General features: G+C 33.3%; 2 protein-coding genes across 4 annotated transcripts; both read right to left on the bottom strand.

Moving 5' to 3' along the window:
• Positions 1–7,710: 7,710 nt before the first annotated feature.
• On the bottom strand, positions 7,711–16,254 carry LOC120343301 (uncharacterized). 2 transcript variants are annotated; one of them, XM_039412439.2, is made up of 12 exons: positions 16,155–16,254; positions 14,248–14,337; positions 13,399–13,633; positions 12,502–12,668; positions 12,333–12,434; positions 11,786–11,957; positions 10,572–10,673; positions 10,248–10,336; positions 9,971–10,071; positions 9,187–9,558; positions 8,930–9,068; positions 7,711–8,463 (listed from the first exon to the last, which is right to left on the bottom strand). In XM_039412439.2, the coding sequence occupies exons 2-12, from the start codon at positions 14,329–14,331 to the stop codon at positions 8,320–8,322; spliced, it is 1,707 nt and encodes a 568-aa protein (XP_039268373.1). In that variant the 5' UTR covers positions 14,332–14,337; positions 16,155–16,254; the 3' UTR covers positions 7,711–8,319. The 2 variants fall into 2 exon arrangements, with proteins under 2 accessions (XP_039268373.1, XP_039268374.1); XM_039412440.2 differs by lacking the exon at positions 9,187–9,558.
• On the bottom strand, positions 16,164–21,999 carry LOC120343300 (UV-stimulated scaffold protein A-like). 2 transcript variants are annotated; one of them, XR_013474867.1, is made up of 3 exons: positions 20,464–21,999; positions 18,805–19,857; positions 16,164–16,254 (listed from the first exon to the last, which is right to left on the bottom strand). XR_013474867.1 is itself a non-coding variant. In XM_039412437.2 (2 exons), the coding sequence occupies exons 1-2, from the start codon at positions 21,981–21,983 to the stop codon at positions 19,299–19,301; spliced, it is 2,079 nt and encodes a 692-aa protein (XP_039268371.2). In that variant the 5' UTR covers positions 21,984–21,999; the 3' UTR covers positions 16,256–19,298. The 2 variants fall into 2 exon arrangements, 1 of the variants encoding a protein (XP_039268371.2); XM_039412437.2 differs by lacking the exon at positions 16,164–16,254 and having other exon boundaries at positions 16,256–19,857.
• Between the last annotated feature and the right edge of the window lie 3 nt (positions 22,000–22,002).

The following is a 22,002-nucleotide window of genomic DNA, read 5'->3' as shown; positions in this document are numbered from 1 at the left end:
AATAAGAATAGAAAATATAAATAGAAAATTTCAGCCAATAGGGTAATTTAAAATTTCTTTGGTAGATAGACAAATCGATTGTTAAAGTGATAGTCATAAATAAATTTGACTTACGTTTTTTGTCCCTCGGTAGTGCATTCGATTTCCCCATTAAGTGGCGATTCAGGGGTCATGCAGGGGTCTGAAAATAGAGTATGGTGATCAGCGATGGATTCATACGTCTTATTTCACATGTGTTTTGTCATGAACTGAACCCATGTCGTACCCATTGAGACGGTCATAGGTTGCAGTGGCCTGAAGCCGCGTATAAACTCGACCCTTCAATTTAACTTTCGAGCTCTCGGAAACTGATTCAGAACTTATTATTGTCAAGTTTTCATAATCAACAATACAATTATTTCAAGTGCTTTCTTATATATTTATCGGTGCTTACCAATACAGTTAGTGATATTCTTTGAATTTAACGCCACGTGAGATAAATTTGCGATGGAGTAATCATTTTCGAAAAAAATGTAAAGTATAGAGGTGATTTGAACATGATAAGTTAGTTAACCGTAACCGTCAATCATCTAAAATCGATTAACCGGTTTGCCATTCCCGGCCCTATCTGTAATACCATGCACATACACACATTTCGCAATCATCACGTTCCAACAATTTACCCCATTCTTAAATTGAAACTACGATGCACAATTCACACAATGACGCAAATTGATAGTGCAAGTACTAATATATTGCCCGAACGCTGTAATCACTACAGTACATAACAAAATCTTTTACTCACGAATTATATTTAAAATCATAACATTGTGTTCAACGAGAATAGAACTCTTTCTTCTAAAGGTTGTAGATAATTTAAAAATGCATCTTGTACGGGCGGCGGTCAGAATATATTGTTCACGATTTTGTTACGAAAGTGTCACCCAGTGACAATGAGAGCGATTTCAGTGTCATTCAACAAGTTTTACTAAATAATTCAACACGTCCGAATTACGCTGCATATCTCTTGCGGTAGAGCGACCATGAAACTATTCCCCGAAACTAGTCCACTATTAAATTATAACTTATGGGTGTTTCCCCTAGCGTTGATTTCCTTGTTTATTTCGGTACAATGACCATGTAGCAATAAGTCAACAATGACGCAACAATTGTAATTTGTGCCGCCACTCAGGAAGATATTCAAGCACGATTGTAAACATTGCCTCGCTTTCGTGGTTGATCGTGTTATTTGTCAGTTTTCAATTGTGTTGCAAAAAAATAGTTGCAAATCAAATAACTTAATTGTCATTATTTCTTGTCTTCCTAGTTCCTTTAGTTGCAATCGTCGAAAATTGATCCCGCAGACGTTGCTTTCCGTACTTGAAAGCGGCACGTGGTTTATTGTTTTAAATTAAAACGATAATTTTGAATATGTAAGCCAGTTTGTAAGCGCCAGCTCTCCAAAACACGCTCTAAATACGCATTAAAAATTTTGCAAGGGTCTGGGAAACGCCTATTACGTCAAATGTCACGCTGCGGTTAGCCGGTTAACGGTTGGTTTAAGTGTTTTCGCTAAAATTTCCAGCCTTAGTTATAAGCAATAAAATATAAGTAACAATATATGGTGCAATAATTGGTCGATTGAATGTAATAAATAATCATATAGTTATCATTATTTTTATTTTGATTGGATAGAAATAACGCAAATAAATCAAATTAATTGGATACTTGAAAATTTAGATTGGTGTAACAGAGAGCTCTTCATCAGAAATAATCAATCTAATGACCCTGGAAGTATCGTTGCTTTGGTAAACGAAAACAATAAAGGGCAATATAATTATGACCAAACAATCTGAAGAGCTTTCTAGTATCGCAGATAGAGGCCTCGATTACAAGAAGTGGTCAAATCATAAGCCCCAATTACATAATTTTAAAAACCACATTTGTTTGTCGTCACATTGGTTATTTCATTGCGATTTGATGGCGCAATATTTAAACACTCTGACGTGTAATTAAAAAAAGGATCCATTCCTGGACACATAACCTATAGCGACATTGATTTATAACCCATATTCCCTAAAGTTTCGCTACATCATGATCATGGTCAAAAATAGATTCATAGACGGTAATATTTCGTAAACACCATGCTATTGTTTAAACATTAAACGATCACTGATAATAAGTTTACGAACGATATGAAATGTGAACAAAAAGGTTAATGAACTTATGTCATATGAACGAGCCCCATGTTTAATTTCATACTAGGAGAAAACATGGAAAGGTAAGGCACTCACTAAGGGGAACTGTGGGGTCCGTCATCGAAGCTGAAATAAAACGACATCAGTTTTAAAATGACAGTAAAAAATATTTTGAATGAAAAGCAAGAAAATCAGACCTCCTGAAATATGCGCACCAAGATGGCGCACAGCCTGAACATAGTATGTGTACCAGGTTATGGTTCAGGTTATGCGACTTCTTGGTGCGCATACTTCAGCAGCACCACAAAAAATCATATATATACTTATATATCTTCTAATTTCATCTACATAAAAATCAATATTTGGCAGTTTAAGGAAGTATAAAATATCCATAGGCATCAGTACAACCATTCAAAGTTTATTTTAAAATATATATACACGGCATTTAGACTGGAAATATCAATTAAAATTCACTCAAAAAGACGGATTTTTAAAATAGTCATGTTTTCGGAGGCTAAGATAAAACAAATGGAAAGTAAATAATTCATACTCACAAGCAGATTCAACAACACTGAAAAACGAAAGAAAAAAATTAAAAATGGAGATACATTTAAATGTAAAAGTATTCAAAGCGTTATAATATACCACGCTAAATATCAATTATGGCTAAAAAAAACGCCGGCTCAACAGAATAATAGGGAGAGAATGTAAAGTGAAAAACGACTACATTTATCTTCCCTACAGGCGTTTCTACCCTTCCCGTTTCCGCCAGTTTTGCGTGTTCAAAACAATCAACAGTTGACGTTTCAACTAGGAATTAGGTGATGCTGAGCAATATATTGCTTAGAAAGTCGTTCTTTAACATCGTTGTTATAGAGAATTCGGAATGTAAACTTAACAGTAGAGTAACTATATGAGTTTGGCGGAACCTCAAACTACAAAACTTGTTTCAGTAATCAAGCGAAAATGTATATAACATCGAAGATTTAAAATGTAGATGCACGAGTCGAACTAAATCTGTTTTCAATATGATCTGAACAAATTTTCATTGAATTCACTTATTACGTGACAAAATGTAATTGGACATTTATGTCATTAAAGTTTTTTTTATCTATTTAACATCAAAATCCGCATGAATAGGGGTCAAAACGGTGATATTTTAATGTCATTACGATTTCTCGTTAAATAATACTATATTGATCTTCTAAAATGAAATCTTAATTAGATAGGTAATCTTGGGTGCCGCTGCTAGATAACCAACTTTGGTTACCCGCGACTTCCTTTCCCCAGTAAAATTATGTTCTTTAATTTTTCACACATTTTTGAACTTTTTATTATTTTACTGGAAGAAATAAATCTGACTATTACTGTGACTTGGGCGAGACTACAAGGAAATTCGAAGCAATCTGGATGTGGACGGCAATAACTTTGCCTATTTTAGGAAAAGTCTCTACTTAGTTAATTTTATATTTCTTTCAAAATAACCGCATTTAAAATTCATGCTTTGAAATAATTTTCACTGCACTTTGATTTTCATTATTGCTCGTATATCTTGAATATCCCATGCTATGGTTTATATCAGGGTTCGGCAACCTACGGCCCACGGCTAAATCAGGTCCGCGGAGTAAAATAATCCGGCCCGCGACGCTTCACTGGATTATAGCGACAAAACTTCGGTTTTAACGATGAATTAATTTTATAATCCACGATCGAATAGATGAATATATTCTATACCTGACAGAATTTATTATGAGACATGTGTAGTTTAATTATATTACTGTATAACCTAACAATTTAGTGAAGAGCTACCCGTTTAACAAGCCTACAAGTTAATTATGATTAGACAAATGGCAACACGCAAAAAAATTTGAAAAAGTTTGATTCATGGTCCATCCGTTCGGTTTTTAACTTTCTAAAATTATGTGCGTCCCGCCAAGACTTGCAATACTCAATTTTGGCCCGCGAACGACAAAAGGTTGTCGACCCCTGGTTCATATGCTACTACTGCATCAAGTCGTGTTATTATTGTATTACAACTTATTACGCGGTGGTAAGAATATTGTCAAAGTGACCGGTATAATTGTCGTCATATCTACAGGTCCGTCAATCTCCTGCGATGTAGTCTCATGGGGTTGTTTTTATTTTGCAATTCGAGTTAATGCGTTCAATTTTACGGGTATCCACGGATTTTCGAGTTAATCAACATATGGATCGGACTAGTGAACGTGATTTACGATCGTATTTCATCACAAATGGGATATATTTAATCCTCCGTGGATTCCATCGGTTTGGTGTAAACGAGTTAAAAAAAAACAGAAATTGTTTGGATTAAGCTAGCACCCTTCAGAAATGGATATATATATTGGATATATTGAATTTGTAAGACAATCCAAGACACTCCTAATTCGAATTTCGTGACCATGAGCGGTAATGTACAACAGGATTGCAGACAAAAGGAGAAAACATGACCGGTTATGTCTACCAAAACTTCCTGCGTATCAAACACGGTCCAATACTCCATATTTCCGCGCTCGAATCGGTAGTCAGTAAAATGCATATTAATTTATTTTATTGCGATAACGACATTGCGTCATTTTCCTAAATGAAATATTTTTTGTATAATAACAATCTCTTTCATCAAATCTTGGAATATCAAACAACAATTTTAAACAGTGGATAGGCGACAGAAAAAAACTAATTATACAAAAATATCAAAATTGCTTACCTGCTTACAACAATTTTAAACAGTGGATAGGCAACAGAAAAAAACTAATTATACAAAAATATCAAGATTGCTTACCTGTGGGGAGCAGTGCTGCAAATTATGGCTAACGCCAATATGTAGACACGATTAGGGTCCATGATGCGCTATGCGCGTAAAATCGAAAACTTTCGTGAAAAATTCGTCGCGAGATTTTTCAGCTTGCTTACGCTAATTTGTATAGAATGACTCGCTTCCGTGGAAGCAGCCTTGTGATGACGATCTTTCATATTGCCCAGTTTTATACTGATCGCGGAGGTACTTCGATGTCAAAACATTACATTGATATCTACAATATGATCAAAACACTTAACGTTGTTAATTAATATAACAGAATATTATAAATATCAGAATCCCGAACGGACTCGAACATCGTTGTCTTTTCGTGGAAACACTCGAAGTATTGATTCTTGATGATAAGATCATTAATCGGGAACTGGAATTTTATAAGTATATTTCAGGAGGATGTATCCGGGTATGATTTAATTAGATTTATCACAGGACATTTTCTTAATTTGTATTAATTTTAACATATTAATCAAGAGGGTCATTATGTCGCAGGACATCGCTGTAATCCGGGTTACACAACTCTGTCGCATTCAATGAAGTGGTCACCTGTCGTCAGCATGACAATGACCCGGATCCAAACACGGATGTTAGAAGGACAGTGATGACCAGAGTGCGCGCCACGCTTTTAATGGCCAAGAAGTGACACGCCATTTATCACTCCTATTCTTTAATATTCCGCAAGCATGATACATATAACGGCCTCACGATAAGTATGTTGTCCGAACTAAATTTTCATCGTTGCTAGAGTGATCTATGAAACCATTCGTACGACAAATTTGTCGTTCGTGATGAACTTTGTTAAAAAGCGGAAGATCGGAGTATCTTTGCAATTCATTGTTATTAGAGCAGTGTTCGCGAATCTCTTTCGAAATGGTGCATCCTGGTAAGTTGAAAAATAAACGATTATATATGTTTAAAATTTGTCGAAATTTTTTCCTTCGTATACAATGCCTCGTGCGCTACATTGCACCCAGCTATTGTAGACCTATTATTACATTTTGGTTGTAGCCTTAATTAGTAATTTTATCTGTTGTCTGGTGTAGCGTTTTCCTTGTCATTTTTCGCATCGCGTATTCGGCGAGTAAAAGCCACAGATATTTGTCCGTATTGTGGACTGTTTACTCAGCAGTTATATATATATATTCTAATTGTATTAGCCATCCGAATCGGAAAAGTTTGATAAAAATTTCCCCATTTGCTGTTGATATATGCATTGTGACTTGAGTTAATCGTTTTATTCATTTAAAAGAACGCTGTTCTTTTCCAAGTGATTTATTCCCGTGTATTGTTTGTGAATAAAGGGGCTGAGAGTGGCGCGTTCAATCTATACGTTTTCATCGTTCCCGTCTACATATATTCAGGCTATCATCTAGTACGCCCTCGCCATTCTACTTTTTCACCGGAAAAGGCACAGCATAGAATCAAAACTTGGTAATCGCTAGGTCAGGGTCGTCCAACCCGTGGGCCACATGTGGCCCGAGCTGTATTTTTTTAGAATTGAATAAAAAAAAAATGGATAAAATATTTTGCGAGTGATATGTGGAATCGAAACCAACCGCATGGGAGATATCGATACATGAAGGTGCCATAGTCGCCTACGCCCTACACACTTGGTCTTTTACTACTCTATCTATATGATGTCATCGCAAAACAATCGAATCCATTCTCAGATTGAAAATTTGTTAAGGAATGTATATTATGTATTGTTCGCGTTGCCAAAGTTTTACGCTCGGAAATAAAAGAGGTGTTTGCAAAAATAGCCTGTCAAGACAGACCACAACTCGTCGTGTTGAAGAGCTTGGGAACTCTATAGCGAAAACTTTAACTGCAAAAGCGGGAAAATTTTCATCGTATTTCTTGGCGCTTGACGAAAGCACTGACATGAAGTTTACTGTTCAGTTGTAGATCTTCTTGCGGCGAGTTATTACGGTACCGATTATCGAAGAGCTCGCAGCTAATGTCCCTATTAAGGGTACGACTAGAGGCATTGAATTGTTGGAAACTGTGATGAAAATGATCAAGCGTCTTGGCGAAACTTTCGGGAATAACCACTGATGGCGCCCCATCAATAGCTGGGAAACAACAGTTTTATTGTCATAATAATGGTGAAAGTTCGTTGTGAAGATATTGTTTGTTCTTCCATTAACCTGTAGTCAGTGTAGCAAAACTAGAACATAACTACCATGTTAAGTGGCCCGCGCAATTATTAGTAAACTAAATGTGGCCCTCCAGTCAAAAAGGTTGGACGATCCTGCGCTAGGTTGTCGCAATATCATGCGGTGTCTCCATAATGTCGTGTCCACTTGACACGTAAGACGCGTGGTACAAGACATTTTGGAGACACCGCAATATCATGTCATTGATATACATTCACCCATATACGTATGTGCTTAACTTGTGTTACACATAAATACACCCAATGTGGCACATCAGTACGTCCTCTCAATGCGGTGATTTAATTCGTATAAAATTGAACCACAACCTTATTGGAACGTCAAGGCAATTTCTAAAATAACGGAGCCAACCATTAATTTTTCCAACAAATTTACCGAAACAAAGCATATCTTTGAATCTTTATTATATATTCGCGATTCACAGTCGTTGCAATGCCGCCAAACCAGTAAAAAAAATAGACATAGCGAGCAGAAATTCGTAGTATATGAAACAAGTAACCCCAATACAAAAACATGGATTTAAATACAATTTTGCAGAGCTTACATTAGATATTTTATTATCCATTTCTTATTTAAATGTTATCAGTTTAATAATAACAGGAAGTGCGAAGTGAAGATGTAAGGTAGATGGCACTTATACAATGAAGTGAAACGACAAGTCTAACTTGAAATCATAAAAAATGTTTTAAACAAAAACCTTGGGTGAGTTTGGGAAGTACGGTAAGTATATGGGTACAATGTTCCCCAAATTACACAAAATCATGGCATAAATCAGTATACTTCTGGAAATTGCCTTTTCAAAACAGCAAAAATCACTCTATTTTGTACAGAAAATTGCAAAATAATCAATCTTTGCATTCCTTTACCACTCATTAAATATAATCTATTTACTGTAAAATTACTTAAAAAATTGTTAAAAATCACATACAAATGCATTAGAAAAGTAAAAACGTTGGAACATAAAGATTGTAAACAAATTGTACACAGCATTAAAATCAAATAATTTCATTTTCAAATCAAGATGCTTAATAATGCCTGAAAAATGCAGCATTGTTAAAATTTGGCAAGAAAGAACTCAAAATGGCTTCCATTTAATGATAGATTTCTAAAAAAATGTGCTAAAACTGTGAACGTCTCTTCAATAAGAAGTATGACTGGAGGTAGCTCTTGCAGAATTTGGACGTGGGACTGGCGTTAGAGCAGTACGTTCTAAATTATGAACCATCTCTCTGGATTCTGCAAGTAATTTTTGTAGTTTGCTTGTTGGTGAAGAATGAGAATACTGAAATATATACAAACATATGAATGTCAACAGATGTAGCCGAAGTAAAAGTACTTTGTAATAAATGAGAGTGATTTCTAGAATGGCATAATAAGGAAAACATGTCATTCATGGATTTCGCGTAGGTTATATTTTTTTGAGACAAAAGGTATTGAAGTTTGCCACCATCCACCGATATTCGCCTCGCCTTTAAAGAGAACCTCTTGAAATTGTATTTGTGATTTGTTTTTTTTTATCGGCCACATTCCTATATGCCAGTACATACCACAATGTAAAGAAGTGAGCGCATGTCTAATCACCAAGTGATTATTCACCAAAGTGTAGAATAGCTGGTAGGTTAAACATAAGCAAAAAGATTCCATTCTTTCTAAATCTAAGCACCTTTTTACACCCTAAGACTGCTTCTATAAATCTTGGTTGTATAGCCTTACTGTGATGCATGCATATATTACATCTTGAAGCTTACCGTTCGTTGTTTAGGTTCAGTATCATCAATTTCAGGTATAATTACATTTGAAGTTGCCGATCGTCTGGCTTCTTCTAAGAGATCATTTGTAGCATCACTGCAGCAATCTTCAAAATCACTGAGATCAAGCCCATTTTGACTAAAAATTAAAGATATATTCACACATCTTTACACAAAACAAAAATAACATAATAAATAATGATTGAAAAGGCATTTGAAATTAGGCAAATCAGATATTTATATCAACAATTATTCACCCCTTGTAAATATCCTCTCCTTCACTGAAAACATGCATTTTCGTTTGAATTTTCTTTGTAGAACTGACCATGCTGGTAGGATACAAAGATTTTAATGCCGCAGATTTGACAGTCTTCGAATGACTTTTCTGATCAGAAACATTATCGTTAGATACAGCAGAGCCAACTTTACCATCTTTGTGCTTTTCTCTACCGAGTATTATAACCCTCCGCTCTTTTATCTCCTCACCATTCCCTTTTTCTAACTCAAGTTGATCTAAATTTTCTGAATCATGAATTTCATCAATCACGCTGTCACTTTCTGTTGTAGTAGATGAAGTGTATAATGCTGTATCTAAGAAACTGACACTCTTCTTCTGCAATTTTATGTCACTGAAATTATAGTAGTAATATAAAATGATACTGATAGAAGCCTTAAAATAAATATAATTTAATTTTCTCTCAATTTCGCTTCCTTCCCTGTTTGTTTTCTTATTCAAAATACTTTAATATAGATGGTGTCGTCTCAAACTCCGCTTAATAGCAAATATAACGGTACTCCCGAAGTATGCGAACCAAGATGGCGGACACCGGAACGTAGTATGTGTACCAGGTTAGGGTTAGGCCATAAGTTTATTCCAATTTTCCTTATTTTACTTCTATTACAAGTTCGGGGACTAGCCAAGTGACTCCCGTAGTATTTGTACCTGAAATTATGGCCTAATCCTAACCTGGTACACCTACTACGTTTCAGTGTCCGCCATCTTGGTTCACATACTTCGGGAGTACCAATATAACAGCATACCTAATTTGGTTTAATCTTTCTTCTTGCTTTTCCAACATTTCATGAGAATCAGAGAGACTTATATGTAATGCGGTTAACTCTTTTTGCTGATTTTCATAAACCTGAAACGTACAGTAAAGCATAATACAGATTACAATATTTTGATAGTAATATTAATGTATGCTATATTTAAGAGTCAACTTGCGATTCCATAACATTTTGTATGAAACTACAAAAGTGGAAAACTTCCCTATATGATAAAAAGAGCAATTTAGAGCAATAGGTTGTTATTATTCACCATTCTTAAAGCAGCAAGTTCTTTATCGGCTCTATCTTGTTTGGACTTCTGTAGTTCAATTAGATCATCTTTCCTCCGTAACTCATCATCTATTCAAATAATAAATATATATATATGATCATCTTAATGAAACTGATTTGCAATGAATTTTCAATATGTGTGTATGAGATGGGTGCCATCCTAATCATACAATCAAATGTCTATGACGAAAAATTGGTTAATTGCCAAACCATTACTCGCCAAATATATTTTTATTAGAGGTTTTTGTGTATAAATGCTTCGATACTAAACTGCTATTCCTGTTTTACATTTTATTCGATTTACCTTTCAAATAAATTTCTTTTTGTAATCGATGAATTTCATCTCTTAAGTGTGCGACTTCTTTTCTATAAGACATAATTTCATTTGTTTTTTCGATCATTTCAGCTAAAAACAAAGATAAACAAAAATTAGTACAATTCACTAAAAATATACTGAGAACTTCAGTGTCAGGGAATCCATGATGGGCACACCGCGGCTCTTCTCGCTAACATCAATTATTATCCAAATTTTAGCTATAAAAAAAACTTTAATGTAAACTCTTTTAATTTAATAAGAGTCGTAAGGAAATTTTCGTCAATGATTAGGACAAATTATGTTTTAGCATGAAAATCGATGTGGCGTTGAATTTTGAATTTAAGTCAGTCAAGTCAGCAAATCTTTGTCACAATGGTCAATGTTCATTGATGCGTCGGCGGTATTGCAACTTGATTGCGGTTAGTTAGTCTAAGTTACTGTGCGATATGTCCTCAATTAAAAAACGAAAGTACGAAGATGAAAACAGAGTTGTCAAGTCAGAATGGAAAGAACGTACGAATTTACCAGTCAGGAGAAAAAACCTTTGTGCTTAATCTGTCATAAGCTACTAAGTCAGAATAAAGTCAGCAATGTTAAACGGCACCATGAAACGAATCATGAAAACTTCTTACGAGACTACCCTCGTAAATCAGCTATAAGGTAACACAAATTAAATGAGCTCAAATTGTGCGTATATTTGAGTATAGCTTCCTTGTTTATCTATTTATTGTTATTAGACTCTTGTGTGAATTTCTTTTCTGTTCATGGTATTTTGATAATATTAATAAATTCACATATTCTGCGGCTCTTTTAAAGTTCTGACTTGCAGCATGCGGCTCTTATACTAAAAAATTGTGCCCACTCATGCCATACAACATTGCAGGAAAAACATTTGTAACAAGGTAAATGCCACTGACATTTGATGAAAGTACAATACCACCAAATGCTAAACCTATATATGTGGGCCTATTCTTTTTACAGACATAGCTGGGGCACTTGGAAACCAGGTGATGCTGCCACTGAAGTTAAATATGTTTGCTAAGTCTCTAAAACTATCAATAGAACCATTCCCATTTCAATTCATAGATTCATAAACAGCCAATCTAATCAACACTAACAATCAATGCATTTTCACTGTCTTGTCACTATTTTATATGAACGATACATTTACAAGCTCAAATCTCATTCTAGTACTAGTTTACCTTTCATACTGTCTAGTTCATTTCTTGTTTGCTTGTACCTTGTTCGCTCGTCCAACACCTCTGTTCGGGATCGATTTTCGCATCGTTTACTGTCTTGTAATTCAGCATCAAGACATCGAAGCTTTGAACTTAATGTTGAAACATGACCAGAAATATCGAGAAGTTCTTTTTCCTTTAAAAATTAAGCAATAACATCAACAAATTATAACTGGTTAAAGATATATGTATCTCAAAACGCTGAATTCTAGTCTTTTTTTCTTCGATTAACTTTCCAATGAATAAGTGCAGCAACAGATAATACCCATACAGCATAGCATATTTTGAAATGTTAATGATTACGAGTAATTGATTTTCAATTTTGTCTGCTCATTTGTTGTTTAAATTTGATTATACTTATTGTCAAAGGTCATTTCAAATTAACACCATACTACCATAATTACTGAATAACATACATATGTTTAGGCAAAGAATAATATCAGTAAAATATTATGAAAATTACGCAACACAGTATGGCTAAACTCCTACGCCCACACCTACTTCTACATACTTTGAGTCTGAGCAGCGTCATGAGTTCTTGTTCCCTCGTCTCCATAGTGTTGACTTTTGTTGACATGTCAGTAAGAGATGTATTAAGTGTAACGTTTTGCTCCTAAAGAAAAGATATCTGATAGTTCTGTTGCATAATATCTTACCTAATATCTTAACTGACAAACTACCTTTAAATTGTCTACTTCATAACTAGTGCTTGACATGCTTCTTTCCAGTAGTTTGATCCGAGATTGTGTTGATTCTAAAGCACTGTCTTTGCTTTTGTGCTTTGATTCAGAAACTTTTAATCTTTGAATAAGAAGTCGTACTTGCTCTTGTCTTTTCTTCAATTCACCTGTGTTTTTAAGACATAATTTTTTTAAAAAACTATCAAGTCTAGAATGGGCCAAAAGTACCCTAGGTTTAAAAGTTACTCTATTATTTGTTAGTATTAGCTGCAACCGTATATTTGCCCCACCATGTATATTAAGGAATTAAAGCAGCGCTAGGGAGGAAAATTGATGTTTGGGGGTAAAAACAGAAGAAATATTACTTTTCATTCAGTGTAATTTTACTGATATTGTTTAGGTATTCAGTATTATTTAATTCATTGTCACATCAGAAACTATGTGCAAATACCACAAGCACGAGTTGCGTGTAAAAGCAGGTACGAATCCCTTATAAAATATTGACAAATAACAAGAACAAAGATTTTATGCACAGTAAGGGAGGAATAAAAAGATTCAAAATAGGAAAGGGAGAAAACTGTGGTGAAAAAGGTTGGGAATCGCTGAATTAAAGCATTATCAATCAGCATTCATCAGTCAGAAGAACCATATTCTTTAATCATAACTTTTTAAAAGTGTGAAGCTATAAATTTGCAAAACCTCATTTCTCTATCTTTATATTTTCAAATTCTTCAAGAATTTGCATTTCCATTTTTCAACCAATTTTCTCTGAATGGATGGTAAAGAGTAGCCATAACCAATTAAAATTAGTTTGGTTTCAAGTTTTGGTTTGAGACATCTTACTGCTTATTCAGTAAATCTATACCATAATGATAAATAAACACAAAAATTACTAACCTTCATATTTATCATTTTTCCTTTCTAATAACAGAGCACGTTGTCTGTCCCTTTCCCATGCTGATAACTGTTGTTGATGAGCTGCAACCATTTCATTCAATTCACGATCTCTGTCTTTCAATTCCCCGATCAAAAGTTGAAGTTCTTTCCTTTGTTTCTCTACAGTGGTCGATTCAAGGTCTGTCATGCTCATCATTCCACTGGTACTTGCACTGTTATGAGGTGCAGGACTGTTCTGAAGAATATAGTATTGTTTGTTTATTCTCTTTTAACTGAACTGTATTAAAAATAATGGCTGTATTTGTATTACATTCAGAATGTTACAAGCCAAAGATAATCAAAATCAAAACTAACCATTATAAATATTTGGATAATCCAGTCAAAAAACCCAAGGATTGGTTTTTAAATTTTTCAGGTTTTGTAGTTTGGAGAATATTATAAAACAGTAGTATTTAAATTAAAATATATTTATATAGAAAATACTGAATGTACACCAAGCGTATTTGAAATTCGCGACAAAGTTTAGGATATTCTTGTGCAAACCATCGATAATCGATAACCTGAAATTAGCTGAAAACTACAAAAATTGTACATTTATGCTTTTGTAACTACATTTACCATATTAGCTAATGTTATTAAAAAAATTTTATTATGCCACTTGAAGGTTTGAAATGATTAAGAACTATTACTGATGCTAAGAATAACTATCATAAATGCTATAAAATTAAATCTCTCAAAATAATTTTAAATTTGTAAACAATGCAATTCCTACTATAATACAGTCCAGTCAGTATCCATTAAAAGCAAAAGTAAATACAGAAAATAATTTACATTTAAACTCGAACCAACCTCACTGTGGTAACCAGAATTTCCATAACTTTTTTTTACCGGAGTTGAGTGCCTTGGTTGTGGAATATGACTGCTTTCCTCCATGTTTATCTTGAAAACAAAAATAATAAATATACCGGTAAACATGACGCAATGAAAATTTCATACTATATATGTGTTTAATACAAGAAATTAGCATGTTATATTTATTAGAACTGCAGTAAAATTTGGTCACCTGTCAAAAATCTGAAAGTGGGAAAACACGACAGTACTCCAATTTTTATTATGAATAACCATGCATTAACTCACACCTCCAGATTTACGAAAAAATCTGAAATTTTAATTAAGATAGCTGAGAAAAATGAGGATAATGAACTGATAAAACTCAATCATTTCTTGTCCAATTCCTTTGGATTCAAGCATCAATATTATAGGTCAGGGGTTCTCAAACTTTTTGTGTTGCGGAGCCCTTAAAAAGGTTGACTATTATTCACGGAGCCCCAGAATAATGTTAAAATTGATACTTTCCGATTAATATTCCTGATTAAGTTAAACGTACTTTACTCAATTTATATACTAAACCCTTTTAATAAGGTTAATACAAGTCATAAATAAATCTAAATTTCAAAGATAAGTTGTATATACTGAAGCTGTAAATTTGGCACATGACAAACATATTAATAAATTAGGGGTTGAATCTTTTCCCCTCTTGACATTTTTGGAAGACTTAAAAGACTTAAATCTCAAACATCTTTACGCAGGTGTTTATTCTCCCTGAATCAAAATTTCCTTCGTCATATACATGTATTGTTCCACAATGACGACGATAATTGCTTTTTCGTTCTCGTGGGGAATTATGAGTTCAATGTGAAAAACATGTAACCATATTATAATCATCGCCGACCAAATGCTAAAAATAATAGTTAATAAAGAGGTAAATCGGCAATTCAAATTTCTTGATTAAAAAGCGGCATTCTAAAATATTAGAACCAAACTCAAAATGGAAGATAGCACTATAAGTTTTGTTTCAGCAGACTCACGTGAGAAAAAAACGCTCTTATAGACATTGTAAATCACAAAATTTGGTGTTATGTTAGGTTTTCTTCGGTTATGCATCGTAGTAACTGCGAAATTGAAACACAGTCAATTAATTATGCGCGCGATGTACCATTTTTCCATTCTGAAACTACCGACGGAGCCGCATGCGCTAAAATAAATTTCAATCGTTCGTATTTTTCCAAGACCTTGTGATTTTTCAAACGGCGATATCTTGCTTAAAAATAATATCGAGTGCGAAAGAAAAAATCAAGTTTAACAAATCCCAAGATCGCAAAAATACGACTCCAATTTATTTGTAGTTGGCAGTTTATGTTATTTTAGAATAGTATTTTTTCATTTTAGTAATCCTAACACTAACAGTAATCTCGAATCGAACGTGAATAACGATGAGCACAATTAAATTATTACGATAAGATACTTCAAATGCTCGCATCGGACATGAATTGAATATTTTACGCAACAGAAATCTCGTTATCCGTTTTTTTTGAATCGCCAAGAATGTTACGCGTAAATTTCCGATTCCAATTTTTAACCTCCTCCCTCTTAAGAATCCTGGCTGCGCTCCTGCTTATAAATAATGTCATTTTTTAATTCCGCCACTTCGCCATATTTCTAGGCTATATTGTTGTCAAATTTTATTAAAGCTGTTACTGCTTCTAGGAATAGTTTTAAATTAGCCAAGTCGGTATTTTAAAAAGTAATAGAATAGCTCGCGGAGCCCCTGGGTTTATCTCGCGGAGCCCTGGGGCTCCGTACGGAGCACTTTGAGAACCTATGTTATAGGTGATATTAAAGTTTGATGTGAAGAAAAACTGAAATTGGCATTGACTGAAAAATTACAAAACAAATTTAAAAAAAATATAGCTCACCTTATCTAGTTGTTCACAAACTTAAATTAGCATGACTCGGTAACTGAATCCCATATTGATTTTGATAGAAAATTTAAAAATATATTACGTATTGCAAGATCTAAAAATAATAATGATAGAAGATAAGTAAAAAGAAATTGCTGACAAATTATCAAATGCAAATATGCCAAGCAAAAATTCTTTTGTGATATCCTATCTTGGACCCATAACTACCAACAACCCTACATAAATAGCATAATGAACATTGGTAGGTTTTTCAAACAGAAGCTCCAATAGAAAACAGCTCAAAATATCTCACTGGCTGTTACCCAAAGTATATAAAGACATTGCAAATTTTGCATGGTCAGTGACCGATAGTGGTACCTCTAGAAGTTGGAACAATCCAGTGAGCTGAATATAATGATCTACTACAAAGTAAATACATATTTGTGTTATTCATGAATATTTTTAAACACTTTAGTCCAAGATCCATGTTGCACAGATGTAAAAAACATTTCTGTAATATTTTGTAATATTCTGGCAATAAATCAGGGATGACCAAAATCGAATATTTTACTATTCTGAATATATTATGAGAAAATATTACCATATATAGATAATTTATTTTATTTTTATCATGTAAGAATCAATGCAAACACAACACAAAAGTGTATGAAAAAATTCAAATATACACGTAAGAAATAACGTCAAAGATTCATTGCAATCGATAAGGGATTGAATGTGAGCAAGCTCATATGGATAAATACATGAGCCGCTATAACGCTTCATTTTGATCATTGATCATATCTGATACGGCACACATATCAAGGTCATTCATTGTGTGTTGTTCGTTAACAATTTGGATACATCATGCGTTTTAGGCTTTTCGTCTGACACCTCAAAATCCCAATTTTTTAATAAAATTCTCAATGCATTTAATTCTAAAAAAGTTACAATAATGAATATGATGAATTTTGAATGTATTCGAATATTTGATTCTTTCTGGGTATCCCTACCTAAAATTATCCAAAAAAAAATGAAGATTCAATGTTACCAACATGTTAATGATATTATTTGCATAGTGAGATTAGTACTGGTAACATATACATGCCTGGTGTGTATATTAGAATTCACGGAAAGCAGGCTTAGAGCATGATTACATAATATCCTGAATAGTTATCAGAAATGATTATACCTTTATTCTGTTTTAAAAGCGAATCACTAATAATCTGCTATAATAGCTTCCTTGTTTTTTTAGAATAGAATATCTAAACCTGATATATTGTTGCTACATATAAAACAACATGAACTAACACAAACATATTTAGTCTTCCTGACTGAAATCATAACAGTTTATTTTGTCAACAACTACTATACAACTGGTATTTGCTCCTTGACAACTCATACAATAGCACTTCACTGTTACAATAACAATAAATTGATTTTTCAAAACAATGGAGTAGACGCTATAAATTCCATTGTCACTAAAATGCTAATTGCCTACTCTACAAGGTCGAATCATATGGGATAATGACAAGGAATGAAAAAAATATCCAGAAATAGAACCTGGAAACCATAGTGTTTAATGATAATTTTAATATTGCTCATTGTTCATCTATGGTTTTATCAGTAAAATTATTAAGAGTGAGGATTGCAACTGAACACTGTAATATAAAAATTAATAGATATAAAATTATTCTGATATCAGAGGTATTTCAAGGACTTGGTTAAACAGATATCATACTAACAAAAATTGCAAAATTATTTGTATTCAGAAAAATACAATTCAAACTTTAAAAAAGAAAAAATAGGTATCGTCATGTGCTCAAGGACAACAAAATATAAATTCCAAAAAAGTATGAGTAATATAAAACTCATTACATGAAATAAAAAGATTTCACAACTAAAATATGTTGTATTGAACTTTTCATCAAATATATTGGAACTAGCCAATTGGTCCATTACGTAAAAAAAAGTATTATAAATTAATAACATGATGCACGTGATACCGTAATTATTGCCTTCCCAATCCTAATTTTCATCTATCATCAAAATTCCTACAGCTGTAGACTGTAGGTTAAAGTTACAATACTGTAAAAATGTATTTATAATGCAAACAGAACAAAACAAACAAAAAAGCAAGAAATTATAATATAAGTTTTATTGAGATTGATTTATTCTACAATTAAATAATAATTAATATTGCAAAACTAAGTAAAAATGTTGAGGTGAAAAATTTTGAATTTAATAACATGTCCGGTGCTACCAACATCAGTTCATACATCCCTATTCTAATCACATAATAAAATAAGAAAACTATGGGATTTAAAGAAAGAAAACCATCAGTGTTACAAAAGAGATTCAAATTCCAGTTGACATTTACGGTTATGTTTGCTTACTTTGGCACTAGAATATTGATTGATAGCTCAATTAACAAGATTAAACAGTAATTGTCACATACCCAATAAAAGTTGTTTATGTATTGAATTACTGATCAACAAATTACCAAAGTATTGTACCATTAGAATCAATGACATCTTGGCAGAATACAAATTTCATCAAATCATTATGAATACCTGTAAGATATCACCAACAAGGTAATAAATCATTATTCTTATCATGCAAACTAGTCATTGAATAAATGAATCCATATGTCATTGATCAAACTTACCAGGCATACATAGTAAGACTTCCATAATATAGATATCAATACAATACAGTCATAACAAATTATCCATTCTCAGCAATCCACATCTCCATTAATTTTTGTGCATTTCCAAGTGTAAACATTTCAGTAATTAATCATAAAAACACTATGTACTCCATATTTATACATATGAAGCAATCCTAGACCCATTTACCATCTATAAAAACTCAAGTTTACTTCTGTTAAAATTTCATTATTTTGTATTTGAAATGACATCAATTGTTGTATGTTTTATCCATAGAGCCAGTGTCTCATAATATGGATAGTAGGTTCCATGCTTCCTAAGGATAAAAGTTATACAATCAAAATCATAAGACTATAAATCAGTATTTAATCATGAACTTTTAATTCGTTATCTAATTAGCTGTTATTTAATTGAAAATATTTCTAGTTCAGTTGATCTAGTGAGTATAGTGGTTGAACAGTCCCTAATGAAAAAAAGGAAAATTAATGAGCTTTTAGTTTAATGCATAATTGAAATTATTTCCAAATTTTTGCATGTTCCTTTTTGTTTCAATTCTTTCCAATGTCTCAGAGACTCTTTTAATACTCTTTGGATCTAAAACTTTTTTCTCCAATCGATGTCGGCTAGTGTCCTTTATATCTTTAACATTTGTCAAGTTTTCATATTTCTCCTTCTTGCCCTTTTTCTTCCTTTTCGTGCCTTTTTTATCTGGCATCTTCAAATCAATTCCTGTTATCGCTTTTAGTTCCCTTAAAAGAGCTGGATCTTGCCATTGCTCAGTGGTGTCAGTTTCGTTACTGTCCTTCTTTATCTTCTTAATATCTTCAGGATCAGTAGGATTACCATTGGGATCTCTCGGAATGATTTTTCCATGAAAAGGGCACTTGTGCCGATCTTTACGGGGACATAGTCTACCACTAGGCAATGGAGCCCGGCAACTCCACTTTACAGGTTCAAATTCTCCAGTAAATGCTATACTCCTTGTTGTTAATGCTGTCAGAGCGGCTTCCGAAACTGCATCCCCTCTTGAAGCTGTGTCTGCAGACCAAAACCTGCCAAAACAAGATTAAAAAAAATAAAAAATACTCTAATATATACTTTTTAAATATTGATACAGTTAATACAGCATCTTCAGATCACAAGCATCTCTTTCGCTTCATTTGATTCATTCAACTAAGCAAATGTGATAGCTTCATTAAACTTTTTAAAATACGGATGCGAGCAGATGCTCAGTGTCCTATTTAGGTTTTGCATGCTCATCTGCAGTAAAAATATTGATGCTTAATAACAATAAAATACTTTTCTGCAGCAGAATATTTCCAACATTTAGTATGAATGCCTGAATGGAATAATAAATCAGCACTAAAAAGGTCAACATTCAGTCATACAGAACATCAGTGGGCTAATAGCTTATGAATCCTTATTAGGGAAACAAAATTTATAGTAAATTCAATGGTAAATCATTATGCATAAAAAATAACCATCAATATATTCTGGGCAGTATTCTGAGTGGATTATTTGACAACTATGAGTACAAAAAAATAACGTTGAGCGAGTAATGAAAAAATATGAAGTTTAATTCAATTGACCAAACTAAAATGCTCATCAAAAAAATACAGAACAGGTATAAAAAATATTTATCACCAACTGATACCAACCTGTGCCCTATATCTAAGGCTTTTGCAGCTCCCATACTTAAAGTTTCCTTCAACTCTTGTTTTTTAGATTCATCCCATTCCAGGAGATCAGGCCCAAATGAAACAATGGGGGCAGGAATTTCAGCCTTTGTTTGTCTGTTGCCTAATTTGCTAGTTGACTGTTTTAATTTTAATGATTTTGGATGAATCTTCGCAATCTTAGGTGGAGAAAAACTATCAGAAGTGGTATTATCCCTTTTCAGAGATTCCAACTGCTCTTTTTGAACCGCAAGAGCTCTAGAATAGGAAGTGGGGTCATTTAAGTTGTCATCACTTCTAATTGGTTTCCAAACATTTATATCATTGGACGATAATTTAAAAGATTCTTTTTTGCTTGTATCAATTGCTGTTATTTTTTTATTAACATCAGTATTTATATTCTGGGATGCATGGCTGTTAAATAGCTTTGGTTTTTCTAAAACTTCTTCAAAATCATCGTCACTAGAGTCTTCAGACTCTTCATGTAAGATATTGTTTGACGAAACTCCACTAGTGGAAGGTTGATCAGCTGATACTATCATATCTTTATTCTTTTCAATACATTTTGTGATGGCCGTCTTCAAATCAATTATTTGTTTCAACAGCTCACTTGGAGCACCACACATACCCAGATGAGCCAGCCATTTCCTAACCTTAGGCAAATGAACATTTTTCATTATCTTTTCTCGGTCTCTTAAATTTTCCAGTATAACTGCATTGTCTTCAGTACGATTCACTCTCATAAATTCGAATATATCCTTGGAAAGATCTAATTCAATGTTGTAACTATGGGACAAGAATCCAGTTTGGCGACTTTCGTCAGTTTGACTCTGTTCCCCTGGTTCATTAGTCTCATCATCATCATCAAATTTGGGAACCAACAGAGTAAAACAAGCTTCCATTTCAGCAAGACAGCTTTTAATATCCATTATGTTATTTTCGATGTCAGTGGTCAGTTTTTCAAGTCTTTTCTTATTATGTTCATCCTTTTTTCTCTTTCTCTCCTCCAAAGCATTCCTCTGTATTTGAGTTTGAACCTCATCAGCATTGACCAGCTGTATCTTTTTTGAGCTCTTTAAAAAATTATATCCAAGAACCAATTTCTTGTAGGCAGGACCATATTTTTGGTGCCAAGCGTGTACACATTTTACAGATTTTTTCATGAGTTCTTTGGCAGCACCAGTTGGTTCTGGTAAGGGCATATCAAAATTAATTCCAGCAGTCAATTCGAGAAAATTGGTTAAATTGTCTAATAAGAGCTCTCGAAATGCATGAGATCGTTGAAACAATTCATCAACTATTAATACTGCATTCAAGCGTACTTCTGAATGATCAATTTCCAATTGAGTGAACAATAATCGAAATGCATGTTCAACGTATTCATTTGATTTTTTACACATTGACTTCAGTTTCTTCAAATTGACTTTGTCAAGCTCAGATTTAGAACTTGTTGTTAAACTCTCAATCAAATAACTTAGTTGCTGCAATTCAGACAACTCCATATTACATATATTATTTTCC

Source organism: Styela clava, chromosome 3, assembly GCF_964204865.1.
Source record: "Styela clava chromosome 3, kaStyClav1.hap1.2, whole genome shotgun sequence".
Lineage (NCBI taxonomy): Eukaryota > Metazoa > Chordata > Ascidiacea > Stolidobranchia > Styelidae > Styela > Styela clava.
Note: the sequence above shows the minus strand (reverse complement) of the source record. Positions and strands in the feature narration are given on the sequence as shown.

Bases quoted from the DNA above. Each gene is read 5' to 3' on its own strand.
- LOC120343301 (XM_039412439.2), bottom strand. From the start codon at position 14,331: ATGGAGGAAAGCAGTCATATTCCACAACCAAGGCACTCAACTCCGGTA. The intron at 10,674-11,785 runs GTAAACTAGTAC...CTTTGTTTTTAG, and splicing joins TGAACTAGACAGTATGAAAG to CTGAAATGATCGAAAAAACA. The intron at 10,072-10,247 runs GTGAATAATAAC...TGTACGTTTCAG, and splicing joins AACTTGCTGCTTTAAGAATG to GTTTATGAAAATCAGCAAAA.
- LOC120343300 (XM_039412437.2), bottom strand. From the start codon at position 21,983: ATGGAGTTGTCTGAATTGCAGCAACTAAGTTATTTGATTGAGAGTTTA. The intron at 19,858-20,463 runs GTTGGTATCAGT...TTGTTTTGGCAG, and splicing joins GCCTTAGATATAGGGCACAG to GTTTTGGTCTGCAGACACAG.